At 28.4% G+C, this 25,010-nt stretch overlaps 2 protein-coding genes across 5 annotated transcripts; one reads left to right on the top strand and one right to left on the bottom strand.

Moving 5' to 3' along the window:
* Positions 1 to 216: 216 nt before the first annotated feature.
* On the top strand, positions 217 to 4,350 carry LOC132944349 (ferrochelatase, mitochondrial). The gene is made up of 9 exons (XM_061013647.1): positions 217 to 432; positions 493 to 637; positions 703 to 805; positions 865 to 983; positions 1,048 to 1,149; positions 1,207 to 1,372; positions 2,783 to 2,939; positions 3,818 to 3,933; positions 4,051 to 4,350. Exons 1-9 carry the CDS (start codon positions 387 to 389, stop codon positions 4,249 to 4,251), a joined length of 1,155 nt encoding a protein of 384 aa, XP_060869630.1. The 5' UTR covers positions 217 to 386; the 3' UTR covers positions 4,252 to 4,350.
* LOC132944348 (beta-TrCP) lies at positions 3,948 to 24,736 on the bottom strand. 4 transcript variants are annotated; one of them, XM_061013644.1, is made up of 12 exons: positions 24,009 to 24,736; positions 8,190 to 8,433; positions 7,936 to 8,122; positions 7,780 to 7,873; positions 6,447 to 6,617; positions 6,193 to 6,384; positions 5,861 to 6,123; positions 5,658 to 5,768; positions 5,457 to 5,535; positions 5,221 to 5,377; positions 5,103 to 5,149; positions 3,948 to 4,235 (listed from the first exon to the last, which is right to left on the bottom strand). In XM_061013644.1, exons 1-11 carry the CDS (start codon positions 24,075 to 24,077, stop codon positions 5,139 to 5,141), a joined length of 1,578 nt encoding a protein of 525 aa, XP_060869627.1. In that variant the 5' UTR covers positions 24,078 to 24,736; the 3' UTR covers positions 3,948 to 4,235; positions 5,103 to 5,138. The 4 variants fall into 4 exon arrangements, with proteins under 4 accessions (XP_060869627.1, XP_060869625.1, XP_060869628.1 ...); XM_061013642.1 differs by lacking the exon at positions 3,948 to 4,235 and having other exon boundaries at positions 4,765 to 5,149; XM_061013645.1 differs by lacking the exon at positions 3,948 to 4,235 and having other exon boundaries at positions 4,765 to 5,149; positions 5,221 to 5,374.
* Between the last annotated feature and the right edge of the window lie 274 nt (positions 24,737 to 25,010).

The raw sequence follows: 25,010 nt of genomic DNA, 5'->3' as shown, positions 1-25,010 counted from the left end.
CCCAGATCATGCCCCTACTGCGGACCTGCAGTGGTTGATTCTCTATTATCAGCCCGCCGCCGAGAAGTGTCCTATCCCTGGTGATACTATAATTTTATGTGATAAGACTGATAAGTGATAAAAAATGATAACACTTCGGTGCCGTAATCGACTGTATACATGAAAATCAGCAAAGAAAAATATACACTCCACGTGATAACAATTTAGATTATTATATTTTGTTATCGGCTAATATTTACAACGCGACTGGTAAATGTGCAATTATTAATAAGTTTTATTTCATACTTTCATATTCATTACAGAATTTAGAAAATTAATTGTTAATTGTTCATGGTTTATTTTATTAAATATTTAAATATTAAATTTATTCCTTAGATTAAAAACAAATGAAAATGTTCTCGTCTCTAAAACATCTTAGTAAACCCACCTCAGGTTTGTTTTCGTACACTTTACGCTTGATGACTATTCATTATTGAATAATATTTATTCCAGACTTAACCAGTCGATTTATGTCCTCTCAAGTAAAAACCGCCATTGTCATGTTAAACATGGGTGGGCCGCAACACGTAGACCAAGTGCATGGCTATTTGCATCGCATAATGACCGATCGAGACATGATGCAGTTACCTTTTCAAAAGTGAATGTCAGAATAATTACTTCGATGGAAGTTAAAATTTATGACTGTGTTTTGTATTTTTACAGCACCTTGGGACCATATATCGCCAGGAGAAGAACTTCAGAAGTACAGAAGAAATATGCCGAAATTGGTGGGGGATCACCAATTTTAAAGTGGACCAACCTTCAAGTAAGATTGTTAATATACTTATTATAAGACAGGGAATAATTTAAGTGATCCTATTTTAGGGAAAATTGATGTGTGAAAAATTAGACAAAATTTCACCTAGTACTGCTCCACATAAACATTATGTTGCATTTAGATATGTTGAGCCATTAACTGAAAGTACTTTTGAACAAGTACAAAAGTATGTATTACACATCAATTATTAATTTTATTGCTCTGAACATAATGTATATATATTTTTTTAGAGATGGTGCGGATAGAGTCGTACTGTTTTCACAATATCCTCAATACAGTTGTGCTACCAGTGGTTCAAGTTTTAATGCCATTTATTCATATTTCCAAAATAAGTATACTATACACAAATTCTAATAATAATATCCTGCTAAACAAGTATTCTGCTTTAGAACATTTCCAGAAAACTTAAAATTAAGCATTATTGATCGATGGGCCACACATCCATTGTTAATCAAGGCAATTGGCTCAAGAATTTCAGATGAAATCAAACAATTTCCCGAAAGTGATAGAGACGATGTTGTCGTCTTATTTTCAGCTCATTCTTTACCTTTGAAGGTAATATACTTAAGTTATTTTAGCTTTTATTGTCAAGAGCCTGGGTAGTGTAGTAAAATTGTTTTTTTTTTATGTATTTATAATCTGGAGTACTGGATTACATCATGGTCATACATCAACAACTTTTTACCCAAATGATTACTTTTTTGTATAGGTTGAATTGAAATCCCACACACGTAATATAATAATGTATCAGTTTATAATTCGGTACCATAAAATAGGATACTTATGTATATTATTATATACTTTTCTATATTAATAATTGTTATGTTAGTTAAATGTGATGCTCGTACCATAAATGATATTCTCAGTTATTAATGATAGTATCATGAAAAATGATGGATTGAATAGAAATCAAGTTTTAGGCACTATTCTTACCTGTATAGGATATTGATGATTTATAAATGCAGAATGATTTATATTCGTTTATAAATATCAATTTTGGATGCAGCCTAGGTGAGAATAAGGTTGTTTGTATTTCTTTCAAATTTTTTATTTATATTAATAGAAAGTAAAAACTATTAATAGTTAAACAAAATATATAGCTCCTAGCATATTTATTAATTTGAACAAAAGCTATATATAAATTATTGTTTTGTAATTTACTAATTTGTGAATAAACATAAATCATAATATACTGTAGTTATATAATAACTAAAGACCGGATTTATATTCTCTTAAAATACCTTAAATATGATGCTAATATTCTCGAAAAAACCTTAAAATATTCTCATTATATTCTCTTAAAAATTTAAAAAATATGCTAAAATATGCAAAATATACAAAAAAAAGCAAAAATATGCAAAAATCATCAATAAACATCATTATATTTACTTTAATATGCATTTAAAATTTTTTTTTTTCAAATTTATATTAATAGTGAGTTAATTATTAGGTATTTAAAGTTTCGTATTTTAATGGAATATTATTGCACTTTAGTAAGAGTTGGAAATGATAAAATAAAAAATTGTAAATGTTCAAAAAAATTTTTTCTGGGTACCGTAATATTAAAATTAAAAATAAATACAAATTTTTTCTCACAATTTACGAAATATTCCAAAATATGCTAAATGAATTAAATATTCTCTAACCCATAAAATATTCTCAAATATGCAAAAAAAAACTTTTTTCTATGCATTCAGAATTGAACAAATCATCCACATTTTTTACTCTCATAAGACTGCATGACCCAGTAACGATATGTAAAAACATATAAATCCGGTCTTTAATAATAACAAACCACTGGGTATAGAGTATAGACTATCTCTTTCTTACAATGTAGACACTTGACATTCTATAGCTTGGTTATGCAGGACATTCAGTTTATATTTTAATTTGTCTATGAAAATCACTAGTGTCATCTTGTAAAAATAGATATTTATTTGATAAATGTTATGTTTAATTATTGAGGCTGTTAACCGAGGAGATGCTTATCCTTCAGAGGTAAGCTCAACAGTGCATGCAGTGATGGAAGAACTAGGTTATGCTTATCCTTATGCATTAGTTTGGCAGTCTAAAGTTGGTCCGTTGCCTTGGTTGGGACCATTCACAGATGATGCATTAAAAGGTTTTAAACTAATATTTCAATCTATGTAAAGTGTGCTTATTTAAAATACCGTCAAACCGGGTTACTTGGGACATATTTAAGAAATTTAGTATTATATCGTCTGGCATCACTAATTTATCTTTTAGCTATCATTATAAATGTATTCACGCAGTATACACATTAATACAAACAACTTGACTACTTACAGACGCATAAATAAAAGTAAGTTATGTTTATTTACTTAATTAAGTAACATATTATATTAAAAGCTTTAAAACTCATGTGAATTAGGTTTAAGTCCAGTGCGTAGGCTAGTTGAACTATGAAGTAAATTTTTATGTTAATTGAATGGCGAATACATTGTAAATAAAATTTAAACGTTGTCATCACCTTAAAATAATTTGTACACGATAAGGTTTAAAGGTAAATAAATGTATCCAATTTAAGGGTAACTTGGGACACGCATATCCCATGCTTTACTATTGTCCCAAGTTAAACCTAATGTCAGTAATGTTACTTTAAATTCAATAAAATCGTTAAAAAAACTTATTTAATATCAAATTTTTTTAAAAACAATAATTAAGTCCCAAGTTAAAGTTATTGAAGGTAACTTGAATTTTACATAGAAATTTATGGATGTCCCAAGTTACCCAAAAATCAAGATAACTTGGGACGAAGACATTTTTTTAAAAAAAGTTAAGATTAATTAAATTAAAATGTTTCTATTGTGTAGAAATTATAGCTCAAGCCAGGAACGGATTTTTTGGGTTTTATTGTTCTTATTATTCATTACAAATTGAATGTTGTACACGTATGTAAATAATGAGTGGCCCAAGTAACCCGAAGTTTGACGGTACATAATATTTGATTCTTTATATCTCATAGTTTTTATTTTATAGGTTATGTGAAGCAAGGCAAAAAGAATTTTATTTTAGTACCTATTGCATTTGTTAATGAACATATTGAGACATTACATGAGCTTGATATTGAATATTGTAAAGAACTCGGAGAAGAAGTAAGACATTTAAATTCTAGAATACAGAAATAAACTGTAGTTAAATAACAGAATATTAAAAACAAATTGAATATTTAATGTTTTATAATATTATTGATAAATGCTTTTAATTTTTAGCTAGGAGTCAAAAATATCCGTAGAGCTGCTGCACCTAATGACCATCCTTTGTTTATTGATGGTATTGCTGATATAGTGTCGCAACATCTACGAGAAAACAAACCTGTTAGTCCAAAATTTCTCTTAAGATGTGCACATTGTATTAGTTCTCGTTGTTACGAATCCAAACAGTGGTTTTCAAGTGTCTGCAAGTCAAAATAATACAGTATTTGTGATGCAACTGTATGAAAGTCAAATGATAGTATTAATGGGAAATGGAAATTTTACAGATCAATAAAAGTTGTTTACACAGGTTTAGAATTTTGTTTTCTAATATAATTTGTATTTTATAATAATAATTATATAAATTATACAAAATCACTTTTATACAAAGAAAATTTTTTTTAAAACTTATTCGAATAGGGACTATACAAATATTAGTGTTGATGCCATTTTTGTTGGTTTTTTTATTACATAAAAATCAATTATTCTACAAACATGTTTTGTTATTTAAAGCAAACATGATGTATATTTACGATTGAGAAAAAGTTTTAAAAAAGGAAAGTATAGAAGTGTCATTGCACTTGTCTGGTTAATTTCTTTTGGAAAATTCATATTGAAAAATCACAGACATTCAGTTAAAATTAATTTAATATTTAAGCATTTAAGCCCTTCTAGAAATTTTTTTATTATATAATATATATATACATACATATATACACATACACAAATATATATAATATATATATATACATACATATATACACATACACAAATATATATATTATATATACATGCATATATAAATATAGTGTATTTGAAAAGAGAAACATCACGTGTACCTATATATAAGGGTAATAGAGAACATCTGAACATTGGCACAGTTATTTTGGGCGTTTTGTAGTTATTAATTATATTATACATACATAAATATATAATGTTTTTATATATACAATATACATATATATATATATATATATATAAATAAAATGAGAACAAGATGTGATAGAATATTGTTTTACCATCTTTTAGTGATATTTTAAAACGAGTTCTGTATATGATTATACACAAACCTTATCCAGTCAATTACGGACGACTAGCCCATTGGGTTAATCAAAACCTGAAAAAAAATTTACATACATATAAAAAATGTTAATGACACTTCATTATTATTACAATTGTACAACATACCAGGAGGTAAAGGAGGATGGGCGTCATTTGCACCCGCAGCTGAATTATTTGTATCATTATAGTTGAGGAAGTCCCAAATAAGTATTGTATCATCATGTGAAGAGCTGACTATTTGGAACTCGTCAAACTGGAGTCGAAACACTCGTCCCGAGTGCTCCTGCCGGACAAAAATTCCTCCTCTCTCAATCACGAAAAAACAACAAATCATAAAAGTGAACGTAGTGCAAAACGCTTACCATAAGTGTACGTAGACATAAAGTAGATGCTGGTGCTCTGGGATCTAAAGCTGCTACTAAATTCCATACTTTGATTTTCCTAAAAAAAATATAAAATTGTGTTACATAAATATATCATGAACTAGACATTTAAAAAAAAAAATATTTAAGATTTTATGATACATTAGGTACATTAGAATATGATTTATATTAAGCTCTTACCCATCATATGCGCCACTGACAATTCTTTTACTATCGAATCTAATGCATCGTACCAGTTCTTCGTGGCCCTCAAGTACTCTTAAACAAGCACCATATTCAATATCCCACAACCTAAAATTATAAATAAAAAAATGATATAATATAAAACAATATCTCAGCAATAGATGAATCAAATTAATAAATATAATTGTTTTCATAAATACCTGATGGTATTATCAGAACTTCCACTAACTACTAATCGATCTCTATATTGAAGACAGGCAATACCACGTTTGTGACCATTAAGGGTACGTACAAACTCACAACTTGATGTATTCCATACTTTAATAGTACGGTCTCCAGAAGCTGATACGATGTATTTATCATCAAAATCGACAACATTTACTGCAGCTCTGTGACCAACCAAGACACGGCGCAAAGTCATTTCACTAGCTGACACCATATCCCATACAGCTATTGAACGATCCTTCAATATAAAATAAGCATTACATATTAGAGATTTCCTTATATTACAATACAAAAATCTAGAAATTACTTTTGAACAAGTGACCATCATATTGTTGCTAAACCTTAAATGTAAGACTGCTTCACAATGGTGTATTAGAGTATTGACCATTTCACCAGTAACAACATTCCATACACGAACTGTACTATCGCTGGAACCACTCACAATCACTTTGTCGTCATATTGCAAACATAAAACTGACCCGGTATGGCCAGTTAATACCTAAACAAAATTAAGTTGGTTGTATACTCCAATATTTTAAGGCTGAAATTGTTATTTATTACCTTAACACATTCTAATGTATTTCTATCCCATATTTTTATGGTATTATCACGTAAACCTGAGACAATTTTATTGTCATCATATTGTAAACAGTATACACCTTTGGAGTTTTCTGATCGGCAATTTATCCTTTGTAATAGAAAATGGCCAGTTCGCCAATTTGATTCTATACTCTAGAAAGAATATAATAACATCACTTTAGTTAAAATATATTGATTCTAAGTGTAAAGTAGAGATAGAAACCATATATTTTATATAGATTCCATACTAACAAACTGAGTAAATATATATTAAGTGTGCTATTTGTTTTGTTTTATAATTACTATTACTAGTAGTATAAAATGCAATTATGGAGAAAAGTTAGAAGCACTTGTTGTCTCTGTTTTACACATACGACATAGCAAATTTTTGTTTACTATTAAAACTAGTGCTGTTGGTTTTGATTTTAGAGTGAAATTACCTATTATCAAACTTTTAGGTAAGAAAATTATCTGTGCTTAAGTGTCAACTTTTAGGCTTTTATTTAATATTTTAATATTTAAGCGAGATATGATCATTTTTCATTTGTAATCACACTAACCATATCTTCCTAGAAAATTAAAATATCGGAAAAATTTTGCTGACAGTTAATTTTCTTACCTAAAAGTTTGATGAAAGGTCAATCATTCTACTATCAAAAATAACAGCACACTTTTTAAACTAGTGAACAACAATTTGCTATGTCATTCATTTGTAAGACGGAGGCAACAAACGAATGGGAAGCGTCGTCTTAAACATTCTAAAATATTGCAAGTATTTATAGAAAAATTACAAAAACTTGGAAAAAACATCAGAATATAATGGTGATTTTGTTATTGAAGTGTCTATAAAGTTTCATGCTTGAGATTTTGTTTAAAAAAGTTTGATAATAATCGTTAATTGTGACTATTATGTTTGAAATAATATCAGCATGTTATTTGACGTTTGATCTATTCTAATATAATATCTATATTTTATTGATTGTTGTTATATAAAATTTTTTATAAGAGTTTCAATGTATAAAATACAACAAATAGTTATTGTAACATGAAAAAATAAAAAAATTGAATTTTTAACAATACTAACAAGAGCAACTGCTATTTAAATATATCCAAGATATTCATGCAAAAATTAGTAACTACCTACTTTAAAATAACTCTTGTAAATTATAATCTTACTATAAGTTTTTAATTAAAATAAGTACCTAATCATATAATACAATTACTAACAATATAAAATAATATAAATTATAATTAGAGTTTGTTAGATATTGTAATTTAATATAGTATAATTATTAATAAAATAAATATCACATACTTCTATGTCTTGTATAATTTTAGGAAACAGAGCCCTGTAGGAGAAATGATCTGGGTGGTGTTCACCTGGCTTTGGTTTGAACAAGTTTTGAATCCTGAAATAAATAAAGAAGGACATGAATATTTATCTGGTATATTGCATAATAATAAAACTTACCACCCTCTTCGTTCAGCAAGCCCTCGCCATAATGAATCTGTACGTACTTTACGTTCAATTAACTTTTTCCAAAGCATACCTTCTGAAATTACCCTATACCATTCTTTACATACCAACTCAGCAGCATATAAAGATTCGGCGTCGAGGTAAGATAAAATATTTTCGGCCACATGGTCTAGGCCTTTTTCTAGAACACAAACAAAAATATTTGTATCAAAATTTACAATCTTATATATTTAAATTAAAATACTTACTGGGTAAGAGAGATATAAAGTCTCTCTGTAACATAGGTTTTAGATATGTGTCTATGTGTCCGTGTTGGTAGTGACACATGCGTGCCAATAGGTGTTCGACAAAGTCGATTTGGTGCTGTTCGCTCCATTTATCAAAGTACATAAGACACAGCTCTTGTTCGTTGGCGAATTGTGGAGATGCAACACCATTGGTTGTAGAATCTTTTTTAATTGTTGGGTCATATAAGATCGTCATTGGTGGATACTGAAAAAAAAAAAGGTGAAACCTTTTAATGTTAGTTGGTTGACACCCTAACATACAAAATATATATTATAAATATAGTACCTACATAGAATATAAACACATGTTTTTAAAAGAAGTTAAAAGGAATCACTAGTTGATCTTAGGAAAGCATGTTCATTAAAGTAAGTTTCTAGTAAATAATATATTATAACAATATTTTTTTAATGGCATATACAAATATTTTATTATTCATTGTAAGCTAATAAATGTTTCTATGTATAATATAAGTACTACAGAAATTTTTTTTATTTTGAGAATTTTAAAAATCATAGTTTATAGCTTATAACTTTTATATTGTATACTTACACAATATCATGCATTGTATTCTCGAAGACCTACTAATTTTAATGGCCATGGTAATGAAATCTACATTACCCCACTTAAAATTAGTAAATCCTTGTAGAAAACATGTATAATATAATATAATAATATACACTATCAAGAATAAATCCATAAAATAATTAAGTCAATCGTGAATTAAATTATGCATAATTCATCGAATAGTTTAGTAGTCAATGAATAAATATTACAAAAGAGAACGGCATTTTTATAAATCTAATATAAAAATGATTACATACTTGTTCAACTAGAACCATTTTGACACAAGATATATTGTATGTTATTAACTATCCAAACGACTGTTAGAAAGAAAATCACTCGTAATCGTTTACTATACAATTTATTTATAATTTTGAAAGACACTGCACTGCGGTATAGGGAAATATGATTTGAAACGCTTTTACTTTAGCAGTGGCTCATTGTCACGGTGATCGCGGCATTCGACCTTATGCGATGTGAAATTTTGATTTTTACGCTTTTCCCGCACACCCGATAGCGATTAAATACAAATAAATCGCTTTTCTTTTGGACCACTTTATTTTTTTTTTCTTTCAAGAGATCTGTATATTTTATTTATTTGCTCTTACTAGAAAGTTTAGTCTATTCATTATTATTTATGAAACATAACTACATTATTAGTAATTGATTATCCGAGAAAACATTTAATCGAAAATTATTAATATGATGATTGAGGGACTGTTTTTTTTTATTTTCCTAATTTAACACGATTTTCGATACAACATAATATTGGATAGGCATTAAAAAACTCATCAATATTTGAATAAAATTTCAATTAGGTATTTACTTATGGGACACACGAAACTATTAATTGTTATGGTTAATATTATATAATACAATAGTTGTGTTGTTATCTTGCACATATAGCACATTAAAGTCCACCTGTCGGACCACGACGACAAAAACAAAATGCCGAAAAGAAAATCAATCAGAATAAATATAACATTTTTCCAAAAAAAAAACGGAAAATTCTAAAAACGATAGGCGAGTGTGCCGGAGACGCACGACGTGTGTTGGATTCGGATCATACGGTAAAAAAAAGGTATCGCAATGAAAAAAATTTTGTCACCGGAAGTGAAACGCCGATACGTAAAGGACGTGTGTTTTCCGCGTTGTAACGTAGGACGACACGATTGGCGGCGTTCACACACGTTATAAAACAATATATTATAATGTAAATTATAACGATATAACGAGTACGCGAAGCCAGAACGGGAAAGCACGACCGCGTACTCGAGACGCGCACACGCGACACGAAGAGTCGAAGACGTCGTCAGTTCGCGGCCGGCGTAACGTTTTCAATAATAGTATGTAACGAGCGGAGCGGGGTCGGTTGCGAGTACGAGGGCAATAGACGCACAAGCAGCGGTGGCTGCGGCTGCGGTGGTGGCTGCGGTAGACGAGAACTCGCTCCAGTCGGACGCAACAACAATAATAATTATATATAAAAAGCGGTATTGTTGTAGTGGCCAGACCAGTTCAGTTTCCCCCGTCACCCGGCGTGTGTCTTTGAGCTCTGCTGCCGAGTGCAGGCTGATGTGCTATGCCGCGCGCACCGGTACGGATTCCCGAGACAACACGAAACCGCTTGCCCCTCCAACCGACCTTAATATATTATTATTACTATAAAACGTATTTTTTCTTTTCGTATTTCAGACTTCAGTTCCTTTTCTTCGCTACCACAGGCACAACGACGATCGTCGCCGTTTCTTTTAACCCAACAGACCAAACCAAGTCGCGGTGTCCGTCCGACGACTCACAAAGTCACAAATGTTTGACCTTCTCCTAGTCGTCGTCAGCGGTGGCGGCCGACACGCGTTTCCTATACACTCTCTGCAGGCCTCCACCACCACACTATTTCGTTTAAAATAATTATTATATTTTAATATTATTTACTAAATACACATACGAATTAAACTTGACGCCCACAGCAGCTCCCGCGTGTAAGGTTCCCGAATACTCAGGTTTATATTACGACAACTTACATCCGGTTGTGCACAGTACACGGTCTTGCCATTTCCGCAAGTAGAATTTCTAAGGTTATTCGGTATATAATTATTTATACTATATACGATTGGAACACGTTGAATATCCGAGACGATAGTTTTATCCAAAAATATTATTTGGTTTCGACCTCGTTAACTTCAAACAAAACGTTCGTTTAACATTCAATGACTTTATTGTATCATATTATATCGTTTACGGTTTTGTATTGTCGACTTCCTAATGATTTCGCATTGTTCTGGACTGTTCAATATTAATAATAGGTTTACAATTATTCAAATTCGTTTTAGCATCCATTGCTTTTTGCATTATAATTCAGATTTTCATAGACTAACAGTTAGGTTTACTCATTTTGAAATCTTTGATACACCTGTTTTAATTTGTTACAGCTATCTTAATTTAAGCTAAGTCTAATGTCATCATCACTCTTCAACATACAAAAAAATCGTACTTATTCGTCGATAATAATTATAATTAATACCTAATTTTATTTTATACCGATTCGTCTTAATTTCGACAAAAATAAGTGTGGCTTGTATAAGGTATAGCACTGTAGCTCTTTTTTTATATTCAAACGGTTAGCTGTAATTTCTGTATTGATTAAAATATTATATTTAATATAATATATACGTACCTATTTAATAATATTATTAATGCTTGACTAGTTTTATAGGTAATTCGAAAAAAATCTTTTGGTTTGCAATTTGCATTAACGCAATCTATATCTACTATAGTGTTTTTACGTAAGAATGTTTTTAATTTGAAAATATACTATTGAGAGAGCTCACTTCTTAGGAGTCAGGACTTTTTGAGTTTATCTACATATTATGCTACAACAGATAAAAAAAAAATGTCATGTAAATTATTATTATTATTTTTTTTTTTACTATAGAACAAGAATATAATATATAGCCTACAATCTGTAATGAAATGTAAACAATAAATAATATGGGAGGTACAAATGTACAGGACTGGACGGCATGATCAACATGACTTTGAATTTAAAAAATTAAATAACCGAGTTCCCTCGGTCAAACGAATCTCAAATCCACTTTTGGCCTAATCGTAATTTAAATTATTCAGTTAAAACTAGTACAATTCTCAAATCTTAATAACGTGTACCTACCTATTATTACCTACATTTTATTAAATAAGTATATGAAAAAGGTAACAAAATCAAATTTTAAATTACCTATCTGGCTATCTATACTACTACACAGGTAACAGTATTTCAGTTTGTAATTATTATAAAATAATATGTTAAAAATACTTCGATTAACTTGATTATGTTTTTCAAGTATTTTAAACTCATCAAAAATTTAAATTGAATTGCGTGCAAAAAAGCAAAATTAACTAAAATGCATGTTCTTTTATTTTTAAGCTTAGGTATTTTAAGATAAATATATTATTTGTATTTTGCATGTCAACGAAGTAAAAATAATATTATTAAATAAATGTAATGACGGGCAAAACAATTAAAATATCATATAATACAAAGTATAGTTTCAAGTAGGTAGGTACAATTCTATTAAATCTGGGATTGATCGTAATATTATAACGGTGTAAAAAAATATATTATTTTTATATAGACTTTAAAATGTACGTCGTAGTAACGATGATTCATCTACAACACGAAGTATATATTATAATAGAAGGCTTAGTCTATTTCTCCGACTAGTCACCAACTGCATGAACCTGACAGTTATTTATAATTTGGTCACGGTTTTTTTTTACAGGGAGTTTTTTTTATGTAACTATTTTCTAATTGGCAAACTGTAACTAAAGTTGTATGTTTGATAAGAAACGTAATGGCGTTTAAAATTAATGTATCAATATATTAATATAAATAAGTCAATTGACTTACTTAAGTTAGTATTGTATGTCTGTATAAAAACAAACAGTACATTGTACAATAACAATTTTAATAATCAATTAAAATCAACGACACTTTAGAAAGAATGATTTTTAAATACCAGTATTCTGTAGTAAATATAGTAGGGCTGGACTAACAATTGTATACTAGTCGATATTAACGCCATACGGAATATTATATATTATAAAAAAAATAAAAACAAATTTTTGGACCTACATTTTTTTAAGAATGGCGGATACTCACTTTTTTATTAATATCTACATCACTGATAATTATCATTATTAAATAACATACATCTGCAAAGAACAGTATTAAAACCATTTTATTATTATATAGGTATATTAAATTATGTTTGTCATCTCAAAAGTTCTAAATAGTAACTTCTAATAGATGGCCATTAGATTTATATATACCTATTAAGTGCCTACTTAACTCCAAAATTTGTTGTATATTGGGAAAGTATACCGATTTATTCTATTGGATATCTGATCAAATTATTTTTTAATCTTTTGATGAATATAACTATGATTATAACTTCGATTATAACCAAAGAAACAAAAATAGGTACCTACTAAAAATATGTCTATTATAATACGAAAACATGTTGATATTAAAATTCACACTAAAGAGTAAAAAATAATTATAAAACCCTGTGTTGTAATGATGAAATTAAATTTTCTAATGAATGATTATTGTGTAATCGGAACACTTTCTCCAACAATAATTAAAATGCTAAACAATATAAAATTGAAATAATTCTCTGAATAAATCAAATTAATCAACACTTCAAACTACGACTTGGAAATACCTACTTATATAAATTATAAACTGATCAAACTCGAATGAAAAGGAGGGAGAAGATAGGGGGCACGATTCCTATAGGCCATACGATTCGAGATTTTTTACGAGATCTCCAACTTTGCACCATACATTTATAATATTGTAATTATTACTTATTCAATATTGCGCGTTAAAACCTAATACCTACCTCAATACTTAATATAAATAAAAATATTTATTTTAAGAAATAATTTAGATTCTGAAAATAATACAGTAGATACTTCTAAATTTATAAGGTATGATACAAAAAATTGCTACAACAAACGCTAGACATTTTTTTTAGGTATATTAAATGTCTCATGAAAATAAAACAAAATTACAATTATTTTTTATATGATATCGGGGCTTTAAAAATCTTAATCTGGACTTAATAAAAATTTCCTCCCTCCTAATAAGCAGTGTGATAGTCTGCTTTCGTTAATACCTTCTATACATTTTGTTTATTGTTTCAGCACTGATTATACAGACCGTTGATACAAGCGCATGAAACATGCTATGTTTTAAGTTTTTGTATAGCAAAGCGGTATTCAAGAGTAAAATTTGTTCGCCCCCTCTCTACATGGAATTGACATGAAGACGACACTGTAACAAGTACGTACAATATACGTAAAACGCGTCCACAAGAACATATATGTAAATTGTTTGTACAGTATGTAATATTTAATTATCTTCTAGTATTTTATTTTATCAAATCAGAGCCTGGGAGTCCAAGTCCTTTTGGAAATTATAGAAAAATACCGATAACACTGCAGAAAACTTAATTTATAAAATACACATTTCTTTTCCATTCCTGGTTTCTTAACATAATATCTTTTAGCGTAATAGCTTTAACTTATCAATTATAATTGTTAATTTACACAATATATATATAAAATATATGAATACACCTCTTAAACATCGTTTTAAAGATTTCAAATAGGAGGGAGGTTATTTACTATATATACTTACTAAAGTACGTGAAGGCGTAGGTAGGGTAATGTATATTATATATTATACATAAATGTAACTTATGTCATATGAAAGAATAAAAAAAAACTTATAATAATAATTACTTATTCAATTTAAAGATTGTATATCTACACATTTTTAAATATTAATTTTAATAATTAAAATAATTTAAAAGTTGTTTTTTATGTTAATAGAATAATAAAATTACGAAATTTTTTCAAAACGAAACAAATTTTAATTTAAGTAGCAATTACAATAACTGTCAATAAGTGACTAGTAATAACGAAAAAAGGAAATAGAATTGACTTAAATTTTATATTGTCATAAAAAAAATCTAGAGCAAAACGAAGATTTATTCTATTCATCCGAGTCGTCCCGGTCCGGATAATTAGGGGTCAACGGTCTCTAGCGGTTATAAGAGGTGACTAGTAGATGTAAAATGTGTTGAGACAAAAGGATTTGTTTTTTCCCGTGAAAACAGAATTGTATACTTAATACCTCGTTGCCCATATATTCTCACAATAAAAATATATAAATTCTATTACTTATTAGTTATTACACTGATTATAAACAAATATTTAAGTTGGCATATTTTAAAATATATTTTTAAAAAATATTTAATAAAGCGCATTAAAAATTTATCTAAGCATAATTTAGGTATTTGAGTGCATTTGTACATTTACAATAAAAATACAAACCCTTGGTAATAAAATATATTATCAATTGTTGTTCTGACTACAGTGATTATTAGCATTTAATAATAATTTGAAGAACATTTTTTTGTATTGTTATTTGTTCCATTAAGTAAAATTACTAAGGTGATAGATTTAATTCAATATAAAATTGCTACAATCACGTATCTAAAACCTACAATAAAAAATGTTTCAAACTACGTGTATTATATTAAAATAGATACCTAGTAAATACTACATAATAAAAAAAATATTATATTAATTTTTTAACTAGAAATTTGGATAAAAGTTTACTAGAATTTGTTAAAATATTTACTGGAGATGGGGCGCGTTCAATTTAAAAAAATTATGACAAGCATCGAGAATCATTTTTTGGACAAATTATATACTTTTAGCTAACAAAATTGTGAAATATTATTCTGGTAGAATAAACAAAAAAAGGTGGGAAAGTGGATGTCGCTCTGCTATACAGTAGGTTACAAGTGGATCACTGTAATGGATGGTGTTAAATTTGAATTCAATGATATAACATCAATCATTGAATAAAAAAAACGATTCTGAGCGAAAACGGTCAGTCAGCCTATGTGTTGTTACCTAGTATATTTGATGATATTATTGTGAATAAAGTAATTTATATATTTGCCTATTTACGTGAAACCTTGTTTTACATTTCCAATCTTAGCTATAAAAGTTGAACATTTTATAAATTTTTAACTACAAAATATCATTTTAAATTTAATAAATTTTGTCAAAAATCGAACTTTAAATGCTTATAAAAAAAAATTGTGCCTATGTATTTTTAATATTTTTTAACTGCTATTGTAACAATATATCAGGAGCTTTGCATTAAATTTTTACGCTTTTTTAATCAACAAATAATATTTTATTGATATTTATAGAAAAAAAAACTAAAAAATTAAAAACTCACTATGTCAGTCAACAACATAAAGTATCAAAATATTTTCAAAATTTGATGGTGTATAGAAAATGCTAATATAAACATTCAGTGAAATTTTCAAGTATCTACAGTCATTCGTTTTTTAATTACAACAAAATAAGAAAATCATTACATGAGAAATCGATCAAATGTTGTAAGATATGAGTTTCAATTCAAACGCTAATAAAAACTTAATTTGACTTTCTTGTAGGCATTTTTTTTTTGATAAAGGTAGAAAAACTTATCGAGGAACCTTGTATTACATTTTCAAATCTTAAATTCAAAAAGAAAATTTTTTATGAATTCTCAACTCAAAATAATTTGCTAATTTTCGTCATTTTTACGTATTTTTTCAATATTTAAGCTTTAAATGCTTACAAAAAAAAAATTGAGACTGGATTTTTAATTTTTTTCATCTGCCTTTGAAACAAATTACTAGAAGCCTTCTATTAAATTTTAAAGCTTTTTTAACCAACAATAAAATTTTATTGGTATTTATAAAAAAAAAAAACTAAAAAAACTGGAAACCGAAAATGTCCGTAAACAGCTCAAAATATTTGGAAAATGTTATGGTGAATAGAAAATGTTATTATAAACTTTCAGTCAACATTTCATGTACCTAGGGTCATTAGTTTTAGAGTTGCACCAAAAACTAAAATCAATTTTCTCGAAAACAGATTTTGCGTAAAATTTACCGTTTTTCCTTAATTTTTCTTTTGTTTTTCACGGTGCTTTTGAAAACTACTGGGAATTAGAGGCAACTTCTTGTGCTTCTAAAAAATAATTGCTTAAATTCATTGTCGGCATCACTCAGTCGTCGGAGAATAGACACTACACTTTCTACTTTCTACCATAGGTCCATAACGCTATTTATAAATATTATTATGCAATATGCATTTGTACAAAATACAATTAATACTATTTCTCTCCAAATCATATTATACTTAAACTCTATGAATTATTTATTTTTCAATTTAACTACATACTAGCTACCACCTAGTTTTCACGACGTAAGCGCGGGGCCCAGGACAAATTTCCCAGGGCCGGCCCTGACTATCAGAGCAACGCTTCTCAGCAAAGGGAAATGTAGTGAACGTCTTCATTTCCGATCCAAAATTTCAATATGGAAGTAGGTAGGTATTGAGATAAATGAATTAATGGCATTTGTGAATCAGTTTAATAATCAGAATCGAACGAAATATATGAGTACCTACATATTGGAATCGTTGTTCGTCTCAGACGATTGTCATTTGCCATAGATTATTAATAATTATAAGTTATAACCTAACCAATGGATAAAAATTGATAATGTAAAAATATTCCCGTTTTTCCTTAATTTTACTTTTATTGTTCACGATGCTTTTAAAAACTACTGGGAAATTTTTACTTTTGACTTTTTTTTGTATAATTTAGATAAGCATAGGTATTTTAAATTGTTGAAAATTTTTTTTCGATTTATGAATGATATCAATTTTGTTAACCAGTAAAAAGCCTTGAAAACTTAATACAAGGTTCCTCATAAGATATTCTTACAAAAATATAGTTTTTTATTTAAGCGTTTAAGTTCAACTTTTTATAAATTCATCAAAATCATGAAAATCTGCAGAAAATATAAGATATTTTGTTATTTTATAACTATTCAAAAAATATGTAAGATATGTACAAAGACTTAAAACATTCAACTTTCTAAAATTATAATTTTCAAATATTTAGACTAAACTAAAAATTTTATTTTTAATGTCCATACACTTTTTAAACTTGGTAAAGTTTGCAAATGTAATAGGTATAAGTTATTCTAATGAACATTTAAAAATATTATAAATATAATAATATACCTATAGGAATAATTTTTTTTTATAATTTATTAAAAATTATATTTATCAATTTTTTTTTTATTTTGTAAAAAAGTTATATATTCAATGGTGATATTATTAGTTCTAAATTTAAAAGAGAATAGATTATCCAACATTTTATTTACCGAGGCCACAAAAATAATAACACCTAAATAAAAATATGATATTTGGAACAGTATCATAATGAAGTTAATTGGTTTGGATAATATTATTATGACTTCAATATTTGTATAAAAAGTTATCATTATTGTTAGGGGCTTAGGCATAATATTGCCTAATAGGTGGTAATTATCTACTTTGTTTGTAAAATAATTACCTATAGGTCTAAACAAATTAAAACAAAAGTAAATTTTCTTAAATTGTTTGTCAACAGCTAAACTATTTTAATTACTCATTAATCATTATAAATAGGTAGATGCAAAAAGTATATTTTAATGGTTCTCAATTGTACAGTTATATTGATTAAATATTCAGTAGTATAAACTAAATAAAACTACCGACTACCTATAAGTAATGTATTACTATAATATTAAAAATATATTGTATCTATTAGTTATTTAAGTACAAGTTTAAAAATTCAAATAAGCATTTCGTTACTTAACTTTACTGCCACACGGTTCAACCAACAATGTGCGATTGGTACCTACAACATTTTTTTTTTGATCAATCAGTACTTTCAAATTTGGCTTTATGGGTTAGAGTTTATAGCACATATCTACTTCAGGATATAATTTAATGTAATATTTTGTTTTTTTGTTGATGCATATGATGAAAATCTAGTTTGACACAGATACCTACGCTGATGGAAATGTAAGAAGTATAATTACAGTTTTTTTTTTTTTTATAAGTGATTAATATTCATTTGAAATACTAATACTTCATCAAAAATCTGTGACATTTTGTCAAACATTGATCTTAATGACAAATCGATAAATTCTAATGTTTTCAATAATGTATTAAGAAGTATTCCGGATATTAATTAAAAATGGATTTTGGTGAATATATTTTGAGATATATTTATATCTTCACTTGCTAGAAAACATTTTCTGATGACAAAAATATTTCATTTAAATTCATTTGTTTCATTTTATATTTTGTTAAATAAGAGACCTTTAAAATTAGAAGTTTGATATATATATAATATATATACATCAAGAAAACACAAGCAATATCACACCGATCCAGTAACATATTAGCTGTATACAGCTAATATTTAAATGTCAGACAATTCATCTATTTATTACATTTAAGGTGAGATATAAATTGAGTATTTGTGCGAGTTGATATATCGTTAATTCTACGCCAAACTGTACAAAAAGTAAGTGGAATATTATTTATGTGTTTTGCTTAATTTTTACCTAACACTAAAATATCAGTCGCACTAGGTTAGGTTAGGTAAGTAATTGTAGGAGCTTTAATAGCCTGATATATACATAGCTAACCATATTAGTTACTTCTGTTACCTTTTGTTTTCTGTTTCTGATACTTCAGCCAAAAAGTGCTTATTTTTTAGTTGATTGTGCTTCCGAGTAAAAATTGTAAAATGCAGATTTGTCTTTAGCATCTATAAGATTACTTTCTAGACACAATTTGACAGAAAAACTTTACTAAATAAAATGAACTGAGGATAACTATTTACATATATGATAGCATATCTCTATATATAAAAATGAATCCTGATTTCCTTGGTCATCACATCACGCGTGAACGGCTGGACCGATTTTGCTAATTATTTTTTTGTTATGTTCGTAATTGTCAGGAGCAGGTTCTTATGTAATACAATTTTAAGAAACTTAACTGGAAAAGTAGGAAATATGGATGAAAAAAAAACAACAACAGTGGCACCATCTGTCCAGTAAGAAAATAAACTAAAATAACTAAATATTAATACATTTTTGTTTATTGCAAGGGTGCTATTGGTTATGATTGAATATAATTACTAACAAAAATAACAATGATGCATCCGTCAGAATTCCACAGTACAGTAAGTTTATTGATAAGTGTTAATCATTTTTTAAAGAGTTTTGGTATGGTGGTTTTTAAAAATGCCAGCAATTAGACGTACAAACTTAAGTAGCAGAACTCACAATTCTGCGAGTTAAAGATATAGAAGAGTAAGTCAAACTGACGAGCAACGCAAAGCACGGAATGAAGTTGAACGGAATCGATTGAATCAAAATCAATATTTAACCCCTATCGAGCTGCATTCAATTATATCGTGGAAATCGATTACAGTTCACAGCAAATCGTTGCTATTGGACCAATGAACGTTGTGTGCCAAGATTGCAAGGCATTTAAGTTTAAAATGAAGTTCCTGGATTATGTTGCGCGAAAAAAATAAACTAAATTATAAAAAATTTAGTTGCAGATTAAAATAATAATAGTGCATTGTATATTGCTTGCTATTGGTTATGGGCATGTTTGTTGATTTGTATTATTATTTTTTGTCAATATATATCTTTTAACTATATAAATGTGAAATGAAAATCTTTGTACAGGGTAAACTCTGGAACTACTTATCAGATCTTCTTTATTTTTTCTTTAAACGAAAGAGTATATCACGAAGAAGGTTTCTATGAAAGACAATTTTAGGAAATCCACTGAAAAAGTAGGAAATCTGGATGTCAAAAATACAACAGTAACGCAACAGGTTAGGTTAGGTTAGGATTTTGTATTAATTGATTATAATAATCCACCATAGGTAGAATATGACAAACTTGGTATAACGTTGATACTTTAGAGTTAAGTCATACACTTACGTACAAACAGCACGGGGTCCGCAATCTACCGCAGGTAGATTAACTACCTGATAATATACAACTGCAAATCAGAAATTTTATACCATGCACCGAATATTAAATAATGAATTGAACAAAGTTTGATTCATATAGAGTTGGTACATTTAACGAGCAACAAAGTGCACGGGTTCAGCTAGTATCATATATATATATAGTATAACATATTTTGGAAAGAGATGTACTCTTTCGCTATCATATATTATGTAAATATTTATCCACAGTGCATCTTATATAGTAAGCTTTAATCTTATTTTTAACTCAAAGCAGGATCAGATTGTTTATTGGATAGAACATACTCTATTGTTAAACAAGTAGCGTATTTAGTTGGCGAGAGACACTATTTTTCATTAGAATTTGAAGAGGACAGTTTCCCTGTATTTGACCATTCTATTACAATTATAAAATCAATTCACACTAAAACAGTACTCATCAATAAGAAGTTACAGAAGTTATCGTATTAGCATGGATGATAGCTGAAGACTGAGCTACTGACAGCATTATTGACATTTTGTCGAATATAGATAAGTAAACTTAATTATCCTAAAAGTAAAATAAATGATAAAAGTAAATAATATTTAACAAACTTGTGTCTAATCACTTTTTCAACTTTGTGACAAAATATGTAGGTAGATAATGGTATAATATTAATAGTATAAACACTACGTCATGTCTACATTTATAGATTGCTTTTTATCATAGGTAATGACAATTGTTTAAAGTTAAATAAATTATTATTTTCAGGCTGTGCAGTCTATGCAATATTGGTATTCGGTTGATAAAGATGAAACTAATAATACAGAGTTTGATTTAATAAACCTAAATTACAATTTATGCCCATGTTTATGCAGTTACATAAAATGACCTATGGATTGAAGCATTTATATAAATATAACAACTACATAGGTATACAGTATAAATAACCTGCATACATGACATATTGACATTATGACAGTAACTACTATCATATTTTGTACATTATTTGGAGGTATTCTCTTAAAACTATCATGGTATTAGGTAGATATTATAATCCCAACTACAATGTTTTACTATCATTGGGTATTTAATATACTACATATATTGCAGCTATGGACGCTATGTATTATTATAGTGTGTGAAATATGTGAGATATAATGAAATACTTTTTTTTATGAATATGAACATTTCATTTACAAGCTTTTTCTAAAAAACATTATTTTCTAATATATTTTGAATAAAAATAAGGTTATGAGAGGATCTAACTCCTACATCTTTCTTTGTATATGCCTCTGTGCGGAGCCCCTAGATTACAGTTTAAGAACTGGTAAAGACTATCTATCAATTAATATTTTAGGTTTTGAGCGGATAGGAGAGGCAGTTGGGGTTGTTTATTTAACAATATTAAGTATGATCAGTTCTCTTGGCTAAATACTATTATATTTATATATATATATAAAAATATATTTGACACAGACAATATAGTTATGTTTTGCACTGATTATCAGTGTATTATAATTTATAACTTAAAAAGCCATGATGTTGAAATAAACAATTATGATCAGATCTCAGATTTGTAATAATAGCCAATAGGTATTATTATATTATTAACAACAATAAAGATCAACCATTTCATTACAATAAATATTTAATAATATAATAATAACTATACAACATAGTATTTATCTAAAAATGTTTACTATATTATAAATATCAATATAATATATCTATCTACCTATGTCCTATATACAATGGAGCATTTAAGATAACTGCACTAAAGAATAAAAAAACGCTTTTTAAACATATTACCTACATAAAAATATTTCAATATTCTATTTATAAATTAGATGGGTATCTATACTACCTATAAACACAAACATAAAATTACACTCAACACTTTTAAAGACATACTACAGGCAGTTGGTCTAACATTTATCATGATCATGAGCAAACTAGGTACCTAACAATCATCTTTAAATGTGAGTACATAAATTACTAATGAAAATATATAAATACCTACTAAATTGTAAACCAAATGCGTCTTTTTATTTGTTTAGTCTTCACTTCCTAGTAATACATTTTCAGTAGCCTATTTTTAACTAAATTATATTATAGTTACATTTTGTACATTCAATAGCCATTATTTGGCGCTAAACAAAGATTTATTTCTGTAAAAAATAAATTAATAAATTATATTTCTTAAATTAGGTATAAATAATATGGTAGGTACGTATTGCTTTTCATATAATTATACCCATTAAAAAAAAATAGAACAATAATGATGAAAAACAAATGATTTTTATTTGAGCAATGAATAGTACTTGAATACATTATTGAATAAATTAAGAGTGAAAATGTAAACTATTTTTAGTTAAGTTAATTAGATAGGTATAATATTATTTAAGTCTAGGTTCAACATGCACTTGTTGAAAGCAAAATACTAAAGAACCTCATATTTGATGGTAGATAGTTATTTAAAAGTAGCATTACCTTCCTACATAATTAAAGTAACGACCCATATAGGTAAGGTTGATATAATTGTATTATTCCTACCTATATACCTAGTATACTTGCATTGGTATATAATAGACATAAAATAATAAATTGTATAAATAGATAGGTTAAGATGCCTACCTATCTAAAATGTAATATGTTTATCTTATGTTAAATGTAGCTAGGTACCTACGTACATACTTTGCTAATATCAATAAACAACAATACAAGCTAAGGTATCTTAAGTAAGTATCTAATACGGTCTGTTAATTAGCAAATGGACACTGTACATCTTCTGATGATATAATAGCTAGGTTATATAATAAATAGGTTCACAACATTATTCAAGAGGTTCCTGTTTGAAATTAAATAATGAATTTAAGTTATTATGTGACTCGAAAGTACACATTTACTTATATTTCTGCCTATAGTAGTAGGTATAGTGTGTGTTATAAGTTATAACCTCGGTTATAATTAAGAGAACTATCTTTGAATGTGAAACAAAATACCTACTTAATGAAATGTAGGTACCTATATCCAATAACTCTAAAGGTAGGTAACAGTAGACTATTATAATTTATAATATCATAGTCAATTCACAATACTGTCGGAAATACTTTTTTTGGTAACTTTTAGTACTACCTACGCCAAATGGCCACTAGACTAGATATAGTAGGATGTGTTTCATCAAGTAAAAGGGGAAACTGGACGACAAAAGGATAGTGTAATTCCGATGTTAAGACCGGAGTTATAGGTTTGTGTATTTACCTGAGGACTACCGATATCGTCATCGACTATTTTATCAGTTTCCATAGCAGTCACATTGTCCCTATCCATTTGACTGGGAGCCACATTGAACACACAGCAACGCTCATTCTTGCGACAACATTAGTGTTCGATTGGCGGCCGCAGAAAGTGATTGTAGTTTTCGTCTTCGATTGATGTGATTGAAAACGATTTATCGCACCGATGCGTTACACACAGAAACCCAACAAACACACGATTTATGAACGATACACGCGCGCGCACACAGCTAACACCCACTGGCTCGAGGCGCGCGACACGGCCGTGTTGTCGTCTGGGAAATGATAGCGTGAGGCGGCGGCGGCGGCGGCGGATAATAAATAAAGCGAAAGAGAGAAAGAGAAAAATAAATTTGAAATCTGTAAAATTATATATTAAATACGAAAAACAATATTATTATTAAAATTAAACTATAACAAACAAAAACAAAAACCGACTACAAGAATAATCTTATTATTATTATTAATGATATATCACCCGGGACGGTTCCTGGGCGCACAAGACTACTACTACAGTGTACACGGGTTTACACGTACATACAACTATAATATAAACAACACGGTGGCGATTGGCAAATATCAGTCGGCCAAACTCATTTTCACTGTTAGAATGAGAGAGTAAAGAGTTGTGGAGACGGAGAGTTCTAAGTTTTTCAGAATTTTTCGCGACACGAATGGGTTCAGGTTGACGGGTTGTTGTCATCGCAGTGTGACCATAGCCGGACGCGAACAATATCCCGTATTCCCATCCGCGTCCGCCGCCGACGACAGACGTGTGCGCCCAGCCACACAGGCTCAACGCCTCGAATCTCGACCTCACCACTGATTTATTCATATTCTGAGGCACGCGTAACGTTCTTATATTACATAAAAAATATTGTTTCCAACTTTCCAACTCATTAAATATACTTCATTTTGCGTATATCTCCTTGACGTCCGGGATTTTAAAATTCTTCTTCTTTTTTTT

Source organism: Metopolophium dirhodum, chromosome 5 (assembly GCF_019925205.1).
Source record: "Metopolophium dirhodum isolate CAU chromosome 5, ASM1992520v1, whole genome shotgun sequence".
Taxonomy (NCBI): Eukaryota; Metazoa; Arthropoda; class Insecta; order Hemiptera; family Aphididae; genus Metopolophium; species Metopolophium dirhodum.
The sequence above is the reverse complement of the archived record's forward strand: the minus strand, read 5'-3'. Positions and strand labels throughout refer to the sequence as shown.